The following is a 25,298-nucleotide window of genomic DNA, read 5'->3' on the forward strand; positions in this document are numbered from 1 at the left end:
ACAGCAGTGACATCACAATCATAAGGCACCTCAAAATGATTTTTAAAATACTGATGCAGTGAAGTTCCTACCTTCTTTTACGTCTTTTCCTTTGTCCTTGTTTGTTTTGGTCTGCCCTTGAACTTGCACAGGCAGGCACTCCACGCCTTGTTACATGGGGAACTTAGCATACTTTCTAGCTCTTAATAACACTAATCAACAGCACAACTAAAACAAGCCCTTGGCAAACCAAATTCCCTTTCACCCATGTGTTCCGCTGCTGCAAAGAGGATTACTGATGCTCAGACCCAGGTACGCTAGGAAGAGAGGCTGCGGCAGCAGAATGGCACCACTTGAGATACCACCAGTCTCCATTTGGTGGGTAGGGGCTGGGTCTGGAGAAGGGTCAAGCTTATGTCACTTGGCCACTACAGAAGCTCCCTTCTAGCCAAAAGCACCAACAAAGGAAGGAGGCAGTCAGTATTTATTACCTGCTATATTAAGAGCTTTAATTACCAGTTTGTGCTCACACCAACCCTGCCAAGGGGGAAAACAAGCAAACAAACAATAAAACAATAACCTGTCCCCATTTTACAGAGGAGAATCTGAGACTCAGTAAAGTTCTGGGCTACTCAGCTAGTAGGTAACAGAGCCAGAGCTTGTAGTAGGCCTCAACTGCAAGCTGGAGCTACAGTCCCATCAGGGCACCAGGGACCAAGAGTCCCGGTCATCCAGCTCCTCTCTCCAGTCCTACTGTGCATCTGTTGGCTTTCTCTAAGTATAATTAAATGTTGTCTGGCAAAGACAGTCTTTAATTTTTTTTTCTTTTAAAGAACAGAGGGTTCAGCTATAAAGGATATATACAGGGCAAATTAATGTTGTAAACAAAATTGCCCCCTGGAATATCCAAATGACTTAATATGCTCTATTGCTTTCAGAGCACGGATAGCAGGGAACTGTTATGCTGATTACCAATAATTATAATCTACTCATTAAGGAATGTCCCTGGGGGCTTCTACAAAGAACACTTCATTGCTGAGTTTAAGTTACTCTGTGTACTCGAGAATAATGAAGCTACCATCCTTTTAAGAATTATCTAATTTAGGATTTTCACTCACTTATGCATCTCTGCAAGGGCTCCAAATGAAACAGGCTGTGCTATATTTAAATGGAATCTTCCTCTCAGAGGCCCAGAGTAGCTACACTTTCATGCTGACATGCCAGCTATGCCCAGTAGGGCGGGCGGTGGGGGGGGGGGGGAGAAGTTCGAGGAAGAATTCAGATCTGAAAGACATATTCCCTGAAGTCTGTGTCTGCCTTTCTTAAACATTTTGGTTCCAAAGAACTTGTTTCTGCAAACATTCTTGAGATGCACTGGACATACATGGAGAAAAGATATTAGAATTTACCTTAATTCCTTTAGGATCAAAATGAATGTAAACAAGCACATAGGAAATAAGAACTTGGTACCAGGAATCTTACAGAAGTTCAATAGGAATCCTAGCATCTCACTTCATGGAAACTGTACCTTAATCTCAGGAGGTACCCAGCCACCAAGAATTCTATGCATCTAAGCTGTGGCTGTATCACCAGCTTCTCTGGCAGCTGAGGCAAAAAGATCCCTTAAGTCCAGGAGATCAAGGCTAGCCCAAGTAACATAGAGGGAGGTGACGAATGAAGAAGCTTGTGTCCCAGCAATGGCTACCTGACCATCAAAACTCAGTCTCCCTTCTGAATTCAAGAATACCCAACACATTGGCCAGCCAAGCTCTAACTGGGCTCTCTTGCTTCTTATGTAACCATATGGTGAGGACCACACTCATGGGATGTGTATGGAAATGATATCACTGATAGACAGAGGTCTATGACCAAACATCCTTTTTTTAAAAAAAAAAATTTGTCTATTTTTGTTTCTTTGAAAGTGACAAGAGAGAAGAAGAGGGAGAGAGAAAGAGACAGACAGACAGAGAGAGAATGGGCACGCCAGGGCCTCCAGCCACTGTAAATGAACTCCAGATGCATGCACCATCTTGTGCATCTGGCTTACGTGTGTCCTGGGGAATACAGCCTTGAACCGGGGTCCTTAGGCTTCACAGGCAAGCACTTAACCACTAAGCCATCTCTCTAGCCCCTATGACCAAGCATTCTTTCACCTTCACCCCAGCTGTATGTAGGATGACATACAGGGGATAACAAAAACAACATGCAAAACACTTGGGTCCTTGACAGCTATGTGTGGTGACCAGAGGATGGGAGTGTTATGGCTTGAATGTGAAATGTCCCCATTTGCCTTTGAAGTTGAAAGTACATTTAGCTACTCAATACTGAAGATGATGACATTAACCAAACTCTTTTTAGTGGGCATTGGCAGCTCATATCACATTTATGTTCCAGAGGAAGTCTAGACAGTAGAAGGAATATAGGACCCAGCTGCTTGTGTCCATGGCTCCATTCACAGCTTGCTCTGGAGCCCAACATTTCAAAGGTGCCTTCAAAGGCAGATATTGCTAAACAAGCTGACTACATTACTGGGGGACACACTATGCAGATGAAACATAAATACTCTGACAAGCCCATTTGAGGAGACTAGTCAAGAATGTGACAAGAAGGATGCAGCCTAAGGGCCAGCAGGTATTTGTAGGTTAGCAATGACAACTTGGCCACCCAGGGACAATCAGTCTGATGTTTTTAAGAACACCTGGAGCTTGCCAGCTCCTGCTACCCAAAGGACAGTACGTGCTACATAGTGTTTGTTTCTGCCAAGCTCACAAGGGTTGCCTGTTCTCCCACCAGCATGACACGGATGGCAGATGTGAGCATGCTTCCACATGAGGATGTGCGATTATGGTCAGCTTCTCCGGGCTAGCGATCCCAGGAGAACACCTCGGGAAGGAACAATGCTGGCAAATGACTGCCTTCCTTCCAGGCTGGTGCTTGCCACTTAATGCTCCCAGGAGACGCTGCAGCATCCAGGGCCTCTCTTCTCTCACAGCCTTCCCCCAAACCCAAGTAGCCCAAAAAACAAGGTGTGAAGGAACATCAGACAGAAGATATTTATGTAAGAAAATACCAAGGCTTTATTTTTTCCTTATAAAGATAGCCCTGCTTGTTGGATAAGTAGGAAGGACACACAGTTCTCATGCACAAACATGATTTACCTGCTTTGGGCACAGATCATAATGCCATAGAAATGACATCAAAGGGGAAAAGGTGTAATGCTTTTATGACCACAGCCATAAAATGCTAATTGATAAAAATTAAATGGACTTAATGCTAAGTGTTCCCACAGGGAAAAGGCAAGAGGACTTCAAACCTATCAGTAACAGTACTGCATACACTGGACAAACCCCACTGGGTTATATCCGTGACTCCTCTTTGGCTGTGGCCCATATGAGGTACACCAATCTGGAACCCTTAATGCTGGCAGCTAGCAGCTTTGGTAGTAGAGTCCACTGAGACAAGCATGGGGTGAAGTCCTGGAAGGCCAGACCACCTAGCTGAGGTGAAGCACCTAAGTACAGCAGTGTCGCATGTGGAAGTTGACAACATACTCCGCATTAGTCCTCTGCACAGAAATGGCAAAAGGTTCAAAAGGGTGAAAAGTGAAAGCAACCAGGCGTCGCACTGTGTGGTTGATGGGGCGGCCGAGCAAGCCAGCCTGGATCTCAAACTTGAGCAGGCCAGAGTCCCGAGCATAGAACCTAGACAAAAAACAAAAGAGGGACAAAAGAGAATCCAGTGTTGACATCACCACCAACTTGAATCTGGAGAGCGGGAGATATAGCCAGTCACTATTTACCCAATAAATGAAATCTCTTCCATCAACCCCAGATTAACAGTGTTAGGAAATAACCTTATGGGTTCATTTTAGCAGCAGAGTGACTATGCAGTTAACTGTGCTGTCCTGAGTCAGTGGTTACTTCTTTTTCTCAAGATGAGTTAGTTATACACTCATACTATCTCCAGTTCCAACAGCTCATGCCAAAAGACTGTCTAGGGCAGAGTTAGAAATGCAAGCTGGAAGTCTCAGCTACATGTATAATTTTAAAATTTCTGTTTGTTTTTCTGAGGCAGTCTTACACTAGCTCAGACAGACATGGAACTCACACTGAGCCTCTTATGGCAGCCCCCTGAGAGCAGTGGTTAAAAGCATAAGCCACCACACACAGTTTAATTTTTAAAAAATTTTTTTTTTGGTTTTTTTGAGGTAGGGTCTCACTGTAGCCCAGGCTGACCTGGAATTCACTATGTAGTCTCAGGGTGGCTTCGGACTCATGGAGATCCTCCTACCTCTGCCTCCCAAGTGCTGGGATTAAAGGGGTGCACCACTACTCATGGCAATTTTAAATTTTTATAGAGCCACATTAAAATAAAAGTGGGGGCTAGCGAGGTGGCTCAGTGGTTAAAGGCACTTGCTGGCAAAGCCTCCAACTCATGTTTGATGCCCTAGTACCCATTTAAAGCCATATGCACAAATGGCACATGCATCTGGTGTTCGTTTGTGGTGGCAGGAGTCCATGGCATGCCTATTCTCTCTCTCTCTCTCTTAAGTAACAAATACTTAAAAAAATAAAAAGTGAAATTAACTTTGTTAATATATTTGAGTCAGTCCAATAAATTAAACTATTATGACCACACATAATCATTATAAAAACATTAATAGAGGCTGGAGAGATAGCTTACTGGTTAAGGTACTTAGCTACAAAGCCAAAGGACCAAGGTGTGATTCCCCAGGAATCATGTAAGCCAGATGTACAAGATGGCGCATGTGTCTGGAGTTCATTTGCAGTGTCTAGAGGCCTTGTTGTGCCCATTCTCTTTTTGCCACTTTCTCTCCCCCTGCCCATGTCAAGTAAATATATATTTTTTAATTTTTTTAAAGAGTCAGAGAGAAAGAGAGAGAGAGAACTGGCACTCCCAGGTCTCAGCCACTGCAATCAAACTCCAGACACTTGTACCACCTAGTGGGCATGTGCAACTTTGTGCTTACCTCACCTTTTTGTGTCCAGCTAAAGTGGGATCTGGAGAGTCGAACATGGGTCCTTAGGCTTCTAAGGCAAGTGCCTCAACTGCTAAGCCATCTTTTCAGCCCAAATAAATATATTTTAAATTAATATTTTAACTAAATTTGGAAAATCTGTTAGTACTTGTCACTGCACACATTTCAACTTGGTCTCATCTAACTGAAAGTGCTTAATAACTACATGTGGCTAGTGGCTACTCTATAAGACAGTACAGCTCTAGCTCACCTTTAAGCTTTTTAGTTTTAAAAATAAATTCTCCAGGCCAGGCATGATTGCACACACCTTTAACCCCAGCACTTGGGAGGCAGAAGTAGGAGAATCACTGAGTTCAAGGCCACCCTGAGATTACACAGTGGTCCAGGTCAGCCTGGACTAGAGTGAGACCCTACCTCAAAAAAACAAAATGAAATAAAAATAAATTCTCCAGTGGAGTGTAATAGCACTCGTAAAGCCAACACTCAGGAGGCACAGGCAAAAGGATTAGAAGTTCAAGTCAGCCTTAGCTACCTAGCAAGTTTGAAGCCAGCCTAGGGTACATGAGACCATTGTCTCAAAAAAAAAAAAAAAAAAAAAAAAAGCCAGGAATGGTAGTGTACACCTTTAGTCTCAGCACTCAAGAGGCAGAAGTAGGAGGATTGTTGTGAGTATAAGGCCAGCCTAGGACTACAGAGTGAGATCCAGGTCAGCCTGAGCTGCAGTAAGACACTACCTCAGAAAAACAAAACAAAAAAAAATTTTTTTTAAGGAATAAGTTCTCTTTGAAGGTTCTTTATTTTTGTACACAGAAACTAAATAATGGGGTAGGAGGGTGTAGTTTAGCACTAGAGTGTTTACCTGATGACAAAATAAGTAGTTTTGAATTTTTCATCTAATATTGTGAGACAAAAACTGCTTCTGTCTATTCTAGTCCTTAAATATGTTTCCCAACATTAAAAAAAAATAAATAACTTGTGGTTTGGGAAACTAGAGACGATGAACAGGCTTAGGGCTGAATTAGGGCAAGTTCCAGAAAATGAAGAGCCCTGGATAAAAAACCTCTGTAATTCCATACCCCCTCTTTTTTTGTTTGTTTTTGTTTTTTTCAAGGTGGGGTCTTAGTCTAGCCCAGGCTGACCTGGAATTTACTATATAGTCTCAGGCTGGCCGCAAACTCATAGTGATCCTCCTACCTCTGCCTCCCAGGTTCTAGGATCAAAGGCATGCGCCGCCATGTCAGCTGTAGTTCCACTGTTTGGAAAGCAAATATATAAGCAAACCTAAAGATATTCAAATGTTTTGGTGAAATAATCCAATTCCTAAGAATTTAAATAAAGTACTAACATGATTAAAAATGACTACGATATGGTTCACTCTAATGAGAAAATGCATAAAAGAATAAATGCTCAGTAGTAGGGGAATAGTTTAATGAATTATGACACATCTACTTGATGGAATAATATGTCATCATTAGGACTGTAATTGTGAGGACTATGTTACAAAATGGGAAAATATTTATACAACTAGAGCAGACTACAAAATATGATGTCTGCTGCAGTTACAGCCTACAACATAAACATGCGTAAACAAACACCCCAATGGTATACACCACGAAGGTGGTAGAACAACAGCATTACCTCTTCAAATGCCTTTAGGGCCTCACTTTCTCATTTTAAATTAAAAATCAAAAGGAATTACAAGGGAAGCTTCTGTAGTCACAGGCAGCAGCATGCTGCTGTGCTACTTAGGTTCCTCTTTCAAATGAGAAAGGCAGGGAAGTCAGCAAGAATAGAAATGTATCTACTTGACTATATCAAATGAGGTCCATTATGTGCTTTTATGTGTAAAAGTACATTAACCTACCCACACAGTCCAACAAACACTGGCTTGTAATTTAAAGTGAGCTGTTTGTGCTTCTAAATGTAACTACCAGTAACAGGAAATAGGGGAAATGAGAAATATGATAACTACTACTCTACAGATGCAATGAGCAAGTCTAGAATGTGGGGAACACTACAGGATGAACAACCCAGTTTCTTCAACAATTTCAGTGCAAGGAAAGTAAAAGAGGGAGCTTACTATATAGCAGAGAATGACGTTGAACTTCAGTTATCTTCCCAATCACTGGGATTACAGTAAGTGCTACCACCCTAGTTTTATGCAGGGCTAGGGATCAAACCCAAAGCTTTATGCATGTTAAACAAGCACCTCCACCAACTAAGCTACACTGAACTATATCTACTATAGCTGAGTGCAGTGGTGTGCAGCTATAATCCTAGCACTCAGAAAGCAAAAGCAGCAGGTTGAGTTCAAAGTCATCCTTACCCACATGGCAAATTTGAGGCAGGCCTGGAGTACTTGAGATCCTGTCTCAAAAAAAAAAAAAAAAAGCCAGGCATGGTGTCACATGCCTTTAATCCCAGCACTTGGAAGACAGAGGTAGGATGATGGCTGAGCTTGAGGCCACCCTGAGAGAACACAGCGAATTCCAGGTCAGCCTGGGATAGACTGAAACCCTATCTCGGGGGGGAGGGGGGAAAGGAGGAGGAAGACATGGAAGGAAGGAGACAAGGAATTTTCTATAAAGGTCTAAGTGCCACACTTTCTTTGTGAAAAGACCTTTGAAACTCCAGCTTAGGGCTCAGAAATAGAAGGCCTCACTGCCAAGGCAACCCCAATAGTGATGCAGAACAGTACAGGCTCCAGGAGGAGAGAGACAGACAAATTTGGACTTTTGGGAGAGAGGAATGTCTGCAAGGTACTAGCTTCAAATTTTCAAATAACACATAGTATCTGTTACCTCTTCTATTAACATGGATTTTAAAAACTGAGTCAGATAATACTTAAAACTGTTATGGCCTAGTATTGGATTACTTGAAGCGGACAATGTAATTCATTTCCCTAGATTCTTTTAAGTTAAATATTTTCATGGGAAAGCAAAAAGAGCAGTAGTTAATTTAGGAGAATAATACTTAAATGGTCCAAATACTCATCAAATGACAGAAATAGCTTGCCCTTTCAGTCTAACCCTTGAGTACAAGTAGAGACAGTCACAGTGACCTGATGTCAGGGACAAGAAGAAAAAGAAAGCAAGACACCTTTCACCTTTAATAGTTTTTGCAATTGTGGTAGTGACAATGTACCTGATAGGGTGATCTCCACAAGTCTTGGGTCGTTCCATGACTGACACCCACTTGTCATCGTAGCTGAAGAGGGACAAATCCAGGTAGGGGCTCCCACTGTAAGACTGGGCACTGATAGGGAGCTGGCCCAGCAGGCGGCGTACTGCCTCGGTGTGCCCTCCATATTTGGCATTTATGATTGTGTCTTTGAACCTAAAACAAAGCACCCAGGAAGATTTTTCTTAGTGGTTGCCTTGGTTTTAAACTCACATATATATATATATCCAAAAGCTACTCATTCTGTAAATAAAAACTAAACTCTAGATAGGACTAAAGACAGAACTCTCATACATGGGAACTCTGACAAGCTACAGTTAATCTTACGAAGGAGACAACAGAAACAGGAAACATTACAAACAAGTTTAAAATGAATAGAACTAGTCTATGACAACTATTTCCACACCTTTTTGGTAATAGCTCAAATAGGAGGAAAAATTCAAGAGCTTCATTCCCCAAATACCAGCCTTAGACAGAATTAAGAAGGAGCAAAGGGAATCTGGGCAGATTCCCAAACTCTTCTTGCGATTAACTGTAAGTTGCCTCCCACCAAACTTTATGCTTAAATAAAGTCTAAGAACCTGCAAAATTAGCAGCAGCCCAAAGAGAAAGACACACAGACATACACCTTACTTATTGCTGAGAATACTACGGAGTAGGTATTTCTCATTACTGGAAATAACACTAAATTAATATTTAACCATCTAACTCTCTCTATTCCCTCCCTAGCCCTCCAACTGGGGAGTAAATGCTTCACACATGCTAAGCAAACACTCTACCACTGATATAACCCCTCCCTTAACCTTTTTCTTCTATTTTGGGAGTTTCACTATGCAGTCCAGGCTAGCCTCAAATTCAGTATGTAGCCCAAGCTGGCCTTGAACTCACAGCAATCCTCCTGCCTCAGTCTTCCAAATGCTGGAACTATACGCATGAGCCACCAAGCCTGGCTTATAACTCTATTCTTTGCCCAAAGGAACTCTCCACACACAGACAAAGCTCTGTGCACATTCAACTCTGCACTATTTTTAAGACAATGAAAAGAAAAAAAATAAAACGATGAAAATTTGTGGCTTTTCACTGATTATAGGGTAAAATGTGTATCATAATGGCAAACAAAAGTAGGCTACAATACTGGCTATACAATAAGCTTCAACACACAAATTGAAAATCTTTAAAGACTGGAGAGATGGCTTAATGGTTACGGCAACTTAACCTTGCTTAGTGGTTAAGGTTAAGGCCTGCGAAGCCTAAGGACCCAGGTTCGGTTCCCCAGTATCCACAAAAGACAGATGGACAAGGTGACACATGCATCTGCAGTTTGTTTGCAGTGGCTGGAGGCCCTGATATGCCCATTCTTTCTCTATCTGCCTCTTTCTCTCACTCAAACAAACAAAATATTTTTAAGGAAATAAGTTAGAAAAAAAATCTTTGAAAAAAGACAGATACATTAGACATTAACAACTTTGTTTGCATACATGATAGGATTTTCTCTTTTTTACTTTACTAGCTTCTTAGAGTATGAACTATTGATATTACACATTTGTGTGCACACGTGCACGTGCATATGTGTGCAGAAGCCACAGGACAACTTTGTAGTTCCTCAAAATACTGTCTACATTTTTTTTGAGATAGGATCTCCCAAAGGCCTGGAACTCATCACATAGGCTAGACTGGCTGGCCACGAAGCCCTGGAATCTACCTGTATCCACATCCCCAGTGCTGGGATTATAAAATGCCTGGCTGTTTGAACATAGATTCTGGGGATGGAAATCTTCATGCTTGCACTGGAAGCTTTTTACCAAATGGGATATCTCCTCAAGCCAGGAAGACCTAAATATGACTTAACATCCCATTCTTTTTTTTTTTTTTTCCCGAGGTAGGGTCTCACTGTAACCCAGACTGACCTGGAATTTACTCTGTAGTCTCAGGGTGGCCTCGAACTCACAACAATCCTCCTACCTCTGCCTCCTGAGTGCTGGGATTAAAGGTGTGCACCACCACGCCCGGCTTAACATCCCATTCTTGAGACAAGTAAAATTTTTTAAAGGCAGTGATTGGTAACAAGGACTTTGGTTCAATTACTGTTTGTTCCCTGCTCATCTGTGGTACCAGGTAAACAGTATGACTTCTCAGTTCCCATAGAAGCTGCCCTGCTAGCAACTCTGCTTTTCTACCATTCTCCTTCATGGTCACTTTCACAACCTTGGTGTCAATCATGAATTAAACCTTGAAGCCTGGCATGGAGATACCTGCTTGCAATCCCAGAACTTTGAAGGTAGAAGCAGAAGGACCAGAAATTCAAGTTCATCCTTGGATACATAAGGAGTATGAGCCCCCCCCCCCCGCAAAAAAACAACAACAACATGGCAAACGGAACATATTTTGTTCCCCTTACAAAAGAATCATTTATTTGCAAGCAGAGAGAGACAAAAGAGATACACACAGAGAGAATGGGCATGCCAGGGCCTCTAGATGCTGCAAACAAACTCCAGATGCATGCATCGCTTTGTGCAACTGGCTTTACATGGGTACTGGGGAGTCAAACCCAGGTTATTAGGCTTTGAAAGCAAGTGCCTTAACCACTAAGCCATCTTTCCAACCCTTCTGTCCCTTTGATTGGAGCTGCAGTCAAAAATCCTGAGCTCAAGGGGCTAGAGGGATTATTTAGCAGCTAAGGCACTTGCCAAGAAAGCCAAAGGACCCAGGTTCAATTCCCCAGGACCCATATAAGCCAGATACACAAAATGGTGCATGCTTCTGGACTTTGTTTGCAGTGACTGAAGGCCCTGGCATGCCCATTCTCTCTCTCTCTCTTTCTCTCTCTCTGCCTCTTTTTCTCTGTCAAATAAATTGAAGAAAAAATTTTTAAAAAAACAAACATCCTGGATCTAGAAAGGATTATACTAAGTGAGGTAACCCAGGCCCAGTAAGCCCAATGTTGCACATTCTCTCTCACATGTGGATCCTAGCTATAGATGATTGGACCTCTGTGTGAGTAGGAAGACAACTCAGTAGCAAAGGCCAGAAAGCTAGAAAGGAGATATAAAGGGAACAGAAAGGAAGGGAGGGGGTACTTAAATAGAATGCTATTGTATATATGTAAGTAGAAGAATACATTAACAGGGATGAAAAGGCCCAAAGTGAGGTCAGTGGAAGAGACTGAGTAAGGGAAAGGTGGAGAGAGGGCTAATCAAAATCTAAGAGGATGCAAATAAATCATATGGAATCCACCGGTTTTGGGCAATGGAACATTCAGGAGCCATAGATCATTGTTAGAAAATTTTCAGTGCCAGGGATGGGATGCCTTCCAGTGAGTTATTAGCCAGGGAAGTCCCTGATGCCCCAAAACATTACAGGCCATTGCCAAGGCCCTTGGTTTCCCACCAGGAATAGATAGTAAGACCCTATTGCTGAAGACTCCACATACTTGGACTTCCAAGGCCACTGAGAAATCCTGCTAGAACTGAGCTGATAACCTCCTCCATGTAGACCAGCTGAGAGAAAGCTGGAAAAAGCTATGCTGCATGCAGTTCAATGGGAAAGAGAGAAATCACCAGTAAAGATACTCAACAGCAGACACTACAAGCCTTACAAGGGTGCAATAGTGGCACATCTGTCATGGTGGAAACCAACTGCCCTCTAATTGGACTGGAGGACTACTTCATGGAAGGGAATACATCCCTGATACCTAAAACAGGGTAGCCATGAGCCCTAGGGGTGTAACGTCTGCTGTTGTCTGGCTAATTGTATATACTATGCTCACCAAACTGCTCAGTAAGCACTTCTCTTAACATTCATACCCATATATTAATGCTATTGTCACTTTTGGTAGAGAACCTTCTCTTTTCAGATGGCAGTGACCTTGGGATGACTCAGAAGGCATCATGGTGCTGGGAAGAAGTGACAGAGGAGTGCTCAGCACTGCAAAATCTCTATCACACCTTCCAAGGCTCAGGGTCCATTGAGGAAGAGGTAAAGGAAAGAATGTAAGAACCAAAGGAAGGGTAGGACTTCTTATAAAATACTCCTCCAGACACAAAATAGCCTGGATATCCACGACCTCACAGTATACTCTTTTGCTTTGTGGTACTTGCTCAGCAAAATGGCCCCTAGTGAAGCCCAGCTGTGCCTGGTCTACACACCTGGGCCTACTTAGTTTTCTCTGTGGTTGGGGAAAAACCGAGAGCAATGCTCATTCTACCTTATGACCATGAACCTCTTGAGGGCACTAAATGTAGTGTGGCACTCATGTTATACTTCCAGATGGTAAGCAGCTAAGAGATTTTGTTACTGCTAGTCCTCTGTCCAATGTGACAATCTTAAACATGGTGTTCAAAAGATGAGTCATAACATGGCATTATGTAGTGCTTCCACCACACAGATGAAAACAGCCTCAATGGCAAAAGGAGGAAATATTTAACTGGGAAGTAACTGAATTTTAATAACTGTTATGCTTAGTGATCAGCTTGTGAAAATTCCTGAAAGTCTAATAGTAGGATCTCATAAGCCAGGCCACACCACCAGTAACCACTGCATGGTCCTACCAATCTAGAGTCATGTCCTTCAGGACTGAAAGTGCTTGTGATAGTGGATATGGATGGGCAACTTAGCAGGCGTAGGAAATGAGCCTCTGGGCATGCATGTGAGGGAATTTTAACTGAGGTGGGAAGACCCACCCCCCCCCCCCGCAAATATGGGTAGTGCCATCCACAGGCTAGGGCCCTGGACTGTATAAAAAGGAGAGAGCTGGCTGAGCATGAGCATTCATACTTCCTTGATTCCTGTAACCTGGAACAGCAAACTGAAATAAACCCTTCCACCTTTAAGCTGCTCTTTGCCAGGTACTTTGTTCCAGCAATGATAGTGCTCAAATCTCTTTCTTTTCATTCTTCTATCTCTCCTTTTGGAATTCGCCACATATTGAAATACATGTGTAGGGGAAGCACATGCACATATGTGTACATGTGCTGTGGAATGCTGACCTCTGGGCATGACATGACTGTTGCTCTCTTGAACTGTCAGCAGCTGTGATAACCAGGAGGCTGGCACAAGATTGGGCCCATTCATTTTTAGTCATGGAGTGGGGAGAGCTCACAAGGCCAAAGCCCTCCCCAGAATTTATAGACAGGTAATGGTTGCTATGGGGAGGAGGTCACAAGCCCCACCCCTTACCAAAGATATATAGACAAAGATTGTTTAAGCAAAAGAGACATTTTCTTCAGTGATATAGTTACAAGTTGTCTGTGTTTTGCAAGTTCCCACATTCCTTTAAGTAACTCCAATCAAACTCATTGGCTCATCAAACTGTGTCTGCATGTCATTGTTCCCTATCTGAGATGACAGACATTTGCTCACACAACAGCATGGCACAGAAAATCCAGAGGTCAATATCACCTTGATTTTACAGACAGGGTCTCTCACTGAACTGGAACTTTACCTAGCAAGAGAGCCTCAGAGGTTCTCCTGTCTCCCGCACCCAAGCCCCAGAACTAGAATGGCAGTTACAGGCCACCATACCAGGCTTTAATCTGAGAGCTGGGAAGACAACTCAGGTCCTCGTGCTTGCACAGCAAGCATTTCACTGACTAAGCCATCTCCCTTAGCCCTTTTTTAAGGTTTTGACTAATACCTACCTTCTATTAATTGTTAATAATATACATAAAAGTTAACTTTGAAAGAACAAAATTCTTAAGTTCGATCCCTAGCATTATCAAAGGAAAAAAAAAAAAAACCACCAGGTGTGGTGGCACACGCCTTTAGTCCCAGCACTGGGGAGGCAGAGATAAGAAGATTGCTGTGAGTTCAAGGCCACCCTGAGATTACATGGTAAATCCTAAATCAGTCTGGACTAGAGTAAAACCGTACCTCAAAAAACCAAAAGGAAAAAGAAAAAAAAGCCAATGCAGTGTCTCATTTTTGTAATCCCAACTCTAGGAAGACTGAGGCAGGACAACCACCTCCTGGACTACTAGCAATACCCTGCCTCAAATAATAAAACAAAGAAAACTCATTTCAGAAGCTGGGAAGATGGCTCAGTGGTTAAAAGTACTTGCAAAGCCTACTGGCTTCAGGTTCAATTCCTTAGTACCCAAATAAAGACAGATACACAAAGTGGCACCTGTATCTGACACTCTCTCATATGCAAATAAATAAGACAAAAAGGAAGCTCATTCCAGAATGAAAAAAAAGCACATGAGCCATGTTCTCCTTCCAAAAATCCTCTGTACTGAACTGAGATGTTATTAAGGCAGAAGATATGTGTCCCAAAGAAAAGAAAAAGCAAGCTAGTTGTCAGACCTAAGCATCTGTTTCCAATCCAGAACTGTCCTTTTATATAAACATGGTGCCACTGCATTGAGTTAATGTGTTTGTTCCTGTTTCCCAGGAGCTCTAATGCTTATTCTGATTCATCCATTCAATGTGGTCTGACCCATCTTGGGAGTTAAAGCAAGTATTTTCCAAGCCTGTTTAAGGTTAAAACAGTTTAGGTGTGAAATCTGATGAGGCCCTGTCTGACTACAGCAAGGTTTAGTTTGGGGCTCTTGGCCCAAAGGAATCATCCATCTGTGTAATTAATGTACTGACAGTTCTCAGATACTTTGGTTCATAAGAGGCCCTTGCTGACTGGTAGGTCTCAATCTAGTGACCTAGATGTTTTATGATGAAACTTCAGTTGTCAGTATTTGAAAGCTTCTTCTTTGGGTTGGTAGGTTTTCCTAAGGAAAAAATTCTTGTCTGCCTAGGGTACCAAAGCCTGGATGACATCTCTGGGAAGGACAACAGCAGTCTTACCTTGAGTATGCCAACTTTCATTTAATTCTTGTTTTTAACATGATGTGTTTCATCCCACTCTTGGCCCTACCTCATGAACTTGAGACGGAAGCCTCTCTGGTTTACTTATTCCACAGAATAAACATTCAGCCCTTCATGAAGGGAAAGGAGAGGATGACTTGATGACTGTAGATCTAGACAAAGGTCTCAAAGGTCTGACTCCTACTTTTTAAAAAATACTTTTGTTTATTTATTGAGAGAAAGAAACAGATATATAGAGAGAATGGACACACTAGGGCCTCTAGACACTGCAAACAAAACTCCAGACTCACGAGCCACCTGGTGCATGTAGCTTACATGGGTAATGGGGAATCAAGCCTGGGCCCTTAGGCTTGGAAGGCAAATGCCTTAACCACTTATAGCCACCTCTCCAGCACATGACTGCAACTTTTTTCTTTTTTCTTTTCTTAAGTTTTTCAAGGAAGGGTCTCATTCTAGCCCAGGTTGACCTGAAATTCACTATGTAGTCTCAGGGTGGCCTCAAACTCAATGCTCTGCCTCCTGAATGCTGGGATTAAACGAGTGTGCCACCACGCCCGGCTCTGACTGCTGCTTTTAAGAACTGCACCAATCTTCATGATTTCAATCTTACCTCATATCATCATAGGTACCTAGGGCCTCCAACTTCCTGATCCTTTCAGAGTTCTCTGATGAAGAAAGTAAGCTTGCTTCCCCCCTCCGTTTTAATTTTTTTTTTTTTTTTTGCTGTGTGTGTGTGGTATAGCTGCCCATGTGCTTTCTTCCTATAGGAGGGTAGGAGGGTGTACTTGCCTGTGGTGGCCAGAGTGGAATGCCAGGTGTCCTGTTCCACTGCTCTTCACCTGTTCTTGTTTGAGCCAGAGTTTCTTACTGATCTCACAGCTTGCCAGCTGCTTTTTTGTTTGTTTTTTGTTTTTCAAGGTACAGTCTCACTCTAGCTCAGGCTGACCTTGAATTCACTATATAGTCTCAGGGTGGCCTTGAACTCATGGAAATCCTCCTACCTCTGCCTCCTGAGTGCAGGGATTAAAGATGTGCACCCACACTTGGCTACCAGTTGCTTACACCCCCCCCCCCCACTAGCTCTGGCAATTCCAAGGCCTTTGCTTCCTACAGAACCAGGGCCATGGGTGCCCATGCCATGCCCATCTGTTTAATGTGGATTCTAGAAATTCAAACTCAAGTAGTCTTAGTCCTCCTCAAGCCCTCATGCTTAAGCAGGAAGTACACTTAACCACTAAGCCATCTCTCCAGTCCAAGGCAAAGTTTCTCCTTGACAACAAAGCTGAGGAACAGTAAATTTAGTTATCACTCATGCACAGGCTTTTTCACTTCAGAAACATTGTCACTGTCTCTGGTCTCCAGAGGTCTCCTCTTATTCTATTATTATGGTTCATACCTCTTTTTCCTTCATTTTCCTTTTAGTGGTGTTTGGCAATAGAATAGAGGTAAATAGTTGAGTTCCACACACCATATTTAATACGAAGTCCTAAAATAATTTCCTTAATCATTCATTCAGAAATATTTAATGGCTTAGCAGTGTACCACTGAGGACACAGCAATAAACAAACATCATCTCTATCTTTCTGCAGATCACATATATCCTAGGAATGATCCAAAACAATGCCCAGGTAAGGCCACAAGTGGTGACAGATATAAGTGTGTCAGAATCACACAGGAGGTGGACGTAACAGGCAGACCAAGGTCAGGTAGACAGAGAGAAAGTGTCCTGGGGGAAGTGGTGACTGGCCTAATACTAACAATTGTTCTACAGAAAAGGTAAGCCTGCTAAGCCTAGTGGTACACAGCTTACCGACGCTGGATCTGCCTTGCAAAATTGTTGCTAGAAGCCGAGCAGGGAAACTGGACTTCACTATGCAGGGTCGCGTTACGGAAGAGGTCACAGAAGTTCTCAAACAGTTCTAGAAGCTCATCCGATGTGTTCTCAAACACAGCAATCACCTCAGTCGTCACCATATTGTATACCACAAAGAACGAGGCCTGTAGAAGAAGACAGCTACGCGTCAGCCATGCCTAGGCAACTTACCACTTGACTTAGAATCCAGGCCACCCAAACAGCAGTAGGGTGGAAACATGGCTCCAGGGGTTCTGGGAATGGAAAGAACAGAGATGGCTTTATCAGAGTCGAGAGCCTCAATGCTGCCAGATGCCTACTGCAGCTGAACTGCTAGAATTAGTGAGCGGACCAGCATCTATGTGTAAAAAGGTTTTCAATCTTTCATTTCAAACTGTGAAAATTCAGTATTTTTCCTTACAAGTGTTTATTCCCTACTTGTTCCACAACCTACACTGAGATTTAAAAAAAAAAGAAAAAAAAACTTTTTTTTAAATGCCAGAAATAATTTTCTTTCCTGCTGAGAAAGTGATTTGTAACCTGGGGCTGCCACTTGGCAAATGATTTTCTCTTGTATGTCTATAGTTGAAAGTTCAATTTAGGGGCATTTATTTTTCCCTCTTAATATTTCTGACATGCAGAGAGACGCCTTAAGCACATTGTGTGCTAAAACTGCCCAGGCAAGTTGTATCCAGGCAGGGTACTGCTCGTGAACAAATGAAAAATCAGAGAAGCATTTTCCATTTCTTTCTTTATAAATGTTCTTTCAGCCAAAAGCATTTGTAAGACACAGTTGAAATTTGTAGAAATTAAGATCAGAGGGGGGAACTGAAAAGCATTCAAATGCCATAGGTGGCAAAGTTGCTGCTTTTTCTGAATGGGCCCCTGGGTGACCAGGCCTCTTCCTTATACCTCCAGGACTCTGCCCTAACAGGAAGCTCCAGGTACCCCAAGTTTTTGTCACAGTGTATACAGTAGTGTGAATTAATCTGCAAGCTTCCAGAAGGATTCTAGAAGTCTTTAGAACATTGGGATTAGTATTTCAACCTCCTCTGATTGAATCTAAATCTCCATTACCCATTACTGCAGCCATGTGGCCCACCTGTTTTACTAGTAATTAGTCCTTCCCAGAGCTCCTTTTACATGGCTTTGCAGTCACCTGGAAATTAAATTTGGCTGGAAATTAAAGAGGCTGGAGGGCAACCTGAGAATAATACCCATAATATTACCAAGGCTTTGTGTATGGCTGCACTTTTTACTCATTAACCTTATTGGAACCTATCAAATTAAACTGGGGGAGGACAGAGGAGGACAACTGGGGAAGAGAGGCTGGTATAGAGTTTCAGGCTCCATGAGCAGAGGACACAACCCAAACAGCAATTCTAGTCACAACTGACTGGAACTATCAGGAAAAAAAAAAAAAAAAAAAGGTCACCTTTTAGCCAAGGAAAAAAGGATAATCTCAAATGCAGTGATCATAGGCAACTTATTCCCTCCAAAATAGAAAGGTAATTATAGCTCCAACCTAAATAAAAGATTGACTCATGTCCTTTCTATAGACATGGGCAACACTTTGATCATATCAGGATTTTAACAGGATCTTTCATAATTATGTGAATATAAAATTACACAAACATTCATCAGCTTCCCCTCCAGGGCAGACTGGGAAATTAAGGACAGGAGGGGAAAGAAGTCAAAGACTCTAATGCCTGTCTCCCATGACACAAAAGATGAACTACATGTTCACCTATGATGGCTGGGTGGGGACTATTCATCATTTACAGGGAAGAAAAAGAACCAGTAAAACATTACCTTACCCATATCACTCCCCTCTTTTAGAATGCTAGGTCTGACTCAGAAGAAAAAACTACTGGAAGGTATTTTACCTGAGGTGGCTCCCGAGGACGTAGAAATGACTCCCTGTACAGTATCTCTTCTATATAAGCAGTCAGTTGCAGGTCAATGAGAGAAACCAGTCAGTTGACTTTATGGTCTACTGTTTACCTGGCTGTTCTGAATTTCCAAACTAGTACCTAAGAAGGCAACCTGCAAACAGCAGAGTTGGCCATGGGGTAGGAAATGGAAGACAACGGCACAGAAAGGTCACTCTCTTACTTGATTAACACTGCAGTGGACAGCTTCTCGGAGACAAATAACCAGAGTGTCCTAATTTCCACGTGGTGTTTTAATGCAAGTCTCAGCAGTATCTGTGTTCACCCTTCTTTGCTGTTATTTATTTATTTATTTTGACATAGGGTGTCATAATCCAGACTGGTCTCAAACTCAAGCTCTCCTGCTTCTGCCTCCTGGGCACGAGAACTGTAGGGAAGCAGAAGCTGCAGTGCCCCAGCACACTTGGCAGTCGGTGCTCTTGCCTCCACATATTCTCTTTTGAGGAATGTCTCTCCCCACCAACATCTTTCATATAAACTCAAAAGTCTTCAGGGCCTGCAGTCCTCAGGATTCTCCCAGCAGAACAGGAAGTACAATTTCCTTTTAATTCTACTAGTCAGAATCCTATGTTCTAGCATGTGGGCAAGGGCAGGGTAAAGTCTCAAATGACTGATTCAAACAAAAATTAAAAAGCATGGGCTGGAGATGGCTCAGCGGTTAAGGCACTTGCCTGCAAAACCTAATGATCTGAGTTCAATTCCCCAATATCCACATAAATCCAAATGCAGAAAGTGACACATGTATCTGGAGTTCCTTTGCAGCAGCCAGAGACTGTTGTGTGCCCATTCTTTCTCTCTTGTTGTCTCTCTCTGCTTTCAAGTAAACAAACATTTTTTAAAAAATCAAAGAGCAATGGAACAGGACACATGATGTTCTGCTCCAGCCACCTAAAGCAAGGGTCCTATACCACAGGTCAATGCATGAAGCACCACTAGGGCACAAACACATGCATACAGCCCGCCCCCCCCCCCCACAAAATAGATTGATAGATACACAGGTAGATAGATGGCTTAGTGATTAAGGCACTTGCCTGCAAAGCCAAAGGAACAAAGTTCAACTCCCCAGGGCCCACATAAGATAGATGCACAAAGGGGAACACACATCTGGAGTTCATTTGCAGTAGCTGGATGCCCTACAGCACCCATTTTTTTTCTCTCTCTCTCCCTCCCTCCCTATTTTTGTATCTCTCACTCTCAAATAAATAAATAACGATAGAGAGTAATGGACTGGTATGTTTGATGGAGGAAAATACAGAAAGATATAGACAATATAAAGTTTGACAAAGAAATAAATATTAGGGGGCTGGAGAGGTGGTTTAGTGGTTAAGGTGCTTGCCTGCAAAGCCTGACAGACTGGGTTCAATTCCCCAGTATCCACATCCAATTGCAAGATCAGACATTTTATTTCCACTGTTGGTGACAGGTCCTTGCTTGCAAAGCCTGAAGGCCTGAGTTTGACTCTGTAGTACCCACATAAAGCCAGACACACAAAGCAATACATGTGTCTGACGTTCATTTGCAGTAGTACTAGGCCATGGCATGTCCATTCTCATTCCCTCCTTTGCGCTTGTGCCCTCTCTCTCTCTCTCCCTCCCTCTCTCTCTGAAAATAAATAAATAATTTAAAAAATTTTTGCTTGGGGAACTAAGGTAGGCAGACAGCTGTGAGTTCAAGGGCAGCCTAAGACTACACAATGAATTCCAAGTCAGCCAGGGATAGAGTGAGACTCTTAACCCCAAACAAACAAATAAAATTTTAGAAAACAATCAAGGTGGGAGGTCTATGTGATCCACACATTAACCTTAAAGCATGTGGGCTTTGGTCTCAAAGCTACTGAAAATTTTCTGTGGAAAAATCAAGATAATAACCAAACAGCTGGCTATGTAGATATCAATGCCTTGAAATTTAGCTTCCATTTGTCCAAATCAATACATGTAGCCAGAAGAAAATGGAGCTGACTTTCAGTCTGGGCTCAAGGACAACAAAAATTCACGCTACATGAGATGTGTATTCCTGAGGAGCTGACTGGAGGTGGAGAACCCTCCCCTTTTTGCCTAAGAGGCCAGTAGATGACAGGGCAGGTGTGTTCACCCCATACCTGGGACGGATCTGTGACCCGCAGAGTCACTACATCCTCACTGGTATACTTGATAAACAGATGGTTTTCATCTAGAAGTTGCATCTTCCACATGCGTAGCTGCCGCAGTTGGTCAAAGTACTGGAAGAATCGTCTCTTGGCCATTGCACTGCCATCCTGTTCTGCCCGGCGCCAAAGGTACACCAGCAATCGATGTTTCAAAGAGTTGATGAAAGGGTCCCTAAAGGGATGGGCCATGCCAGTCTGACTATCCCGCTGCACCTCAGGGAAAACAGCCGACACAGTGAGCAGGTCATCTTCGTAGCAGAAGCGGCCAATGGTCCGCACATCAATGAAAGTACCTTCAGGTGTCACCTGGAAGACATGGATGGTCTGCTGCTGCACAGACAAGATGGCAAGGATATTTTTGTACAAGTATAGCCCTTGGTTGTGCGACAGAACCACTTTGTCACACTTGAATGTGCGTGTGTCACAAAGGCGGCCAGTGTGAAGGTCAATGATGTGAAGAGAATAATCCTCTAGAGGGGATCGTGGGTTAGGGGTCACTGACTCACTGTTCCGATATACCTCATAGAAAGGAGGGTGAGGCTCATCTGGGAGGTAGGCAGCAGAGCCCACAATGACACAACGACAGTCATCGGTGAAAAGACTGCACTCCCGGTTCAAATGCTCACCATTGGCTGCCACATTGGTAATATGTAGCAGGACAAAAAAGCGCTCAAAAAGCCGGCCCCGGATGCTGACTGACCGCTGGTCATTGCCATTGGACAGGATCTCCCCCTCATATCCCTGCAGGAGGTCTTCTGCTGCCTGGCAGCCCTGGTACTCATAGATTTCAAGAGATGTCTGATCAGAAGAAAAAGCAATAAAGTATCGTCCATCAGGTGAGAATTTACGCAAAAAACAAGGAGGCTTTTCAACATTGACAACTGTGAAGTTGGGGAAGACATTCTGGTGGAACACTCGAACCTGGTGCCAGTGAGTACCTGCCTTGCCTGAACTGATCCGTCGGCGTTCCAAGCGGTGAATGACATTCTGGTTTTGGATTCTTCGAGGTTTAATGGTGGAAACATGATGATCCATTATCACATCTCTGCATGGAAAAACAAAGAAGTCAAGAAAACATAATAAAATTGACCAAAATATAAATATATGCAAATGAAACACATTTCCCTTCATACTGAACCCAAGGTTAACAGTGACTAACACTTCTCCCAAGATTAGAGTTAAAAAGTGATGCTAGCATTTCTAAATCTAAAATCAGGTTTGAAGAAAGAAAGTAATTCATAAAGAATACCTTCCAAATATGCTCAGCTAACAGAATACTCAAACAACAAAACCACAAGCGTATCAAATGTGTAAAGTATAAAAATGAGATTTGCATCTGGGCATGGTAGCACATGCCTTCATTCCCAGCATTTGGAAGGCAGAGATAGGATTGATATGAGTTTGAGGTCAGCCTGAGCTAGAGTTAGACCCTACCTCAAAAAAACTAAAAGCCATAAAAAAAAAAAAATACATTTGCTGCGTGTGGTGACACACACCTGTAATCTCTACTAAGAATACCCCTATCCTACACCATTTACAAAAATTAACTCAAAATATGGGCTGAAAGTAAAGGTGTTTGCCTGCAAAGCCAAAGGATCCCGTTTCCATCCTCCAGGACCCACACAAGCCAGGTGCCCAAGGGGGCGCATGCATCTGGAGTTCGTTTGCAGTGGCTGGAGGCCCTGGTGTGCCCATTCTCTCCCTCTTTCTCTTCCGTTTTCTCTCTATCAAATAAATAAATAAAACATATTTTAAAATAAAAAAATATATATATATGGGCTGAAGAGATGGCTTAGCAGTTAGGGCACTTGCCTGCAAAGCCAAAGAACCTCAGTTTAATTCCCCAGGACCCATGTAAGCCAGATGCACAAGGTAGCACATACATGTGGAATTTGTTTGCAATGGCTAGAAGCCCATTTATTCACTCTGTCTCTCTCTCTCACACACACACACATAAATAAAATATTAAATAAAAATAAATAAAAAACTAACTCAAAATAAATTAAACACTAAAGAAAGAACTGTTTACAAAACTTCCAACAGAAAACATGAAGAAAAATTTCATGGCACTGGACTTAATGACTTTTATGACAGATATCAAAAGCATTATGTAACAAAAATAGGAAAATGCAAATACACAAAACTTCTATGCATTAAAGGACACAATTAAAGGGGAAAAGGTAACTTATCGATTAAGAGAAAACATTTGCCAGTCAAATATCTGATAAGGAGTTCATATTTAGAATATATAAAGAACCCCTAGAACTCAACAACAAAATATCACTCAATCCCAAACTGGAAAAAGTACTTGAAACGATATTTCTCCAAAACATAAAACTGGCCAACAAATAAAGGCACACATGACTAATCATTAGAGAAATGCAAATCAAAAACACAATGGTGGGGAGAGGGGATTCTAGGCCCTAGGTTAGATCTCCAGCATCTCCAACAAAAACCCCAAAACCAACAATAACAAAACACATATTTGAAGAGCACTGTTTTGCAAAACATTTCCATTTTATACATATATAAAACTACATTTACTGAATAAGAATATAAAATGGGACTGGAGCTGGGAATGGTGGCGCACACCTTTAATCCCAGCACTTAGGCAGTAGAGGTAGAATTGCCGTGAGTTTGAGGGCACCCTGAAACTACATAATGGATTCCAGGTCAGCCTGGGCTAGAGTGAGACCCTACTTCAAAACAAAACAAAACAAAACAAAACAAAACAAAAAGATTAAAATGGGACTGGAGATATGGCTTAGCAGTTAAGGCACTTGCCTGTAAAGCCTAAGGACCCAGATTCAATTCTCCAGGTCCCATGTAAGCCAGATGCACAAGGTGGCACATGCGTCTGGAGTTTGTCTTCAGTGGCTAGAAGTCCTGGAGCACCCATTCTCTCCCCCCCCCCCCCCCCGGGCCCCCTCTCAAATAAAAAATTTTTTAAGTTTTTTTTTTAAGAATATAAAATGTATATGGAACTACACTTGGGGATGTGTAAACTTCTGTCCTTTAGGCCTCCCTGTTTTTGTTTATACAAATCAAGTTTCACTGGAAGACTGCTGTATTAACTCACTTCCACAATGCATATATATGGCCACCTCTGCCTTAGGGAGAGGTGAGTAGCTGCAACAGACCACATGGCCTACAGTCATCTAAAATACATACAATGTGGCTCTTCACAGAAGTTAAACTCCACTCTTGGCTTTTGTACTATTACCAGCTTCATCACTTCCTTGGGTAAGTCTTCTTTCACTTCTCCATTAGACAAAAATCCAACGTACAAGTCACTCCTGCATTTTTGTTGTTGTTGTTTTTGTTTTCTGAGGTAGGGTCTCATGCTAGCTCAGGCTGACCCGGAATTCACTATGTAGTCTCAGGGTGACCTCCAACTCATAGTGATCCTCCTACCTCTGCCTCCACAGTGCTGGGATTAAAGGCGTACCGCCCGGCTTCTGCACTGCGTTTTTGATACTCACAATTCTGCTTCTATGGCCCTCACTAAATAATTAGTTGTCTTTCTGGATTGACTACACAGATACTATATTCTGTTATGTCCATCCGTGTTTGATACACAGCAAGCCTCCTTAAACACTGGGCCTGCCTTATGCCAAATTGTTGGCCAACTCGGGCATCCACTGTGGCTGTTTCCTTTCTCTGAAATGCATCTCCCTGGCCCTTGCTTTAACTGGTCAGGGTACAGCTAATGTATCACCTCCATTACGAAGTCTTCCCTGAACCACCCTATCTAAATCAGACCTACTCATTCAGCTATCTTTTCCATGGTTAATCTTCCTAATTTTTATTTAATCCGTTCATTTGCACGGCTCTGTTCAATGTCTGATTCCCCGCTAAATTGTATTTTCCAGACAGGAAGTAGCCTTGTCTACTTTGGTCACCTCAACATTCTCTGGGCCTACCCTTGGGCACATAGTAGGCGCTTCGGCACGTTATGGGACGAAAAGAGGCCTGGTTGAATCGAGCCACTAACTCAAGGTGTGATAGCAAGTTTTTCCCCCAAGCTGGAGTTCTCTCATGAGAGTAAGGTGCACACATCCCTCTCGGTGATCGCTTCTAAAATAGGCAAGGGACGCCAAGGGGCGGACACGCACGCCCGAGGGGGCGCCCCCGGAAAGAAAAGCCCGGGGCGGGGCCTCCATGGGAAAGGCGTTCTAAGCGAGGGGTCGCGGAGCCTTGGTGTCATGCGGGGAGGAGCCCGCCGAAGAGGGTCTGACAGGCTTGGAGGCTGGGCCAAAAAGGAGAAGTCCTCACCTGTCGGGTCCTGGCTCAAGGGGCCGGGGCAAGGGACGCCCCAGCCAGCTCGGTGCACACCTCCCCCGGCCCCGCCCCCGCCATGCCGTGAAACCCCGG

General features: G+C 42.9%; 1 protein-coding gene across 3 annotated transcripts; it reads right to left on the bottom strand.

The window, feature by feature from the left end:
* Positions 1-3,032: 3,032 nt before the first annotated feature.
* Positions 3,033-25,298, bottom strand: Det1 (DET1 partner of COP1 E3 ubiquitin ligase). 3 transcript variants are annotated; one of them, XM_045146591.1, is made up of 6 exons: positions 25,200-25,217; positions 21,863-21,969; positions 20,877-21,722; positions 16,785-16,972; positions 8,123-8,314; positions 3,033-3,680 (listed from the first exon to the last, which is right to left on the bottom strand). In XM_045146591.1, the coding sequence occupies exons 2-6, from the start codon at positions 21,947-21,949 to the stop codon at positions 3,491-3,493; spliced, it is 1,503 nt and encodes a 500-aa protein (XP_045002526.1). In that variant the 5' UTR covers positions 21,950-21,969; positions 25,200-25,217; the 3' UTR covers positions 3,033-3,490. The 3 variants fall into 3 exon arrangements, with proteins under 3 accessions (XP_045002526.1, XP_004658235.2, XP_045002525.1); XM_004658178.2 differs by having other exon boundaries at positions 20,877-21,969; positions 25,200-25,298; XM_045146590.1 differs by lacking the exon at positions 25,200-25,217 and adding an exon at positions 24,096-24,973 and having other exon boundaries at positions 20,877-21,969.

This window comes from Jaculus jaculus, chromosome 3 (assembly GCF_020740685.1).
Source record: "Jaculus jaculus isolate mJacJac1 chromosome 3, mJacJac1.mat.Y.cur, whole genome shotgun sequence".
NCBI lineage: Eukaryota > Metazoa > Chordata > Mammalia > Rodentia > Dipodidae > Jaculus > Jaculus jaculus.

What these genes read in the sequence shown, in the direction of transcription:
- Det1 (XM_004658178.2), bottom strand. Translation starts at nt 21,959, where the DNA reads ATGGATCATCATGTTTCCACCATTAAACCTCGAAGAATCCAAAACCAG. An exon ending in GGGTCACAGATCCGTCCCAG is followed by an intron (nt 16,973 to 20,876) that starts GTATGGGGTGAA and finishes CTTCTTCTACAG; the next exon opens with GCCTCGTTCTTTGTGGTATA. An exon ending in TGTGGAGATCACCCTATCAG is followed by an intron (nt 3,681 to 8,122) that starts GTACATTGTCAC and finishes TTTTTTGTCTAG; the next exon opens with GTTCTATGCTCGGGACTCTG.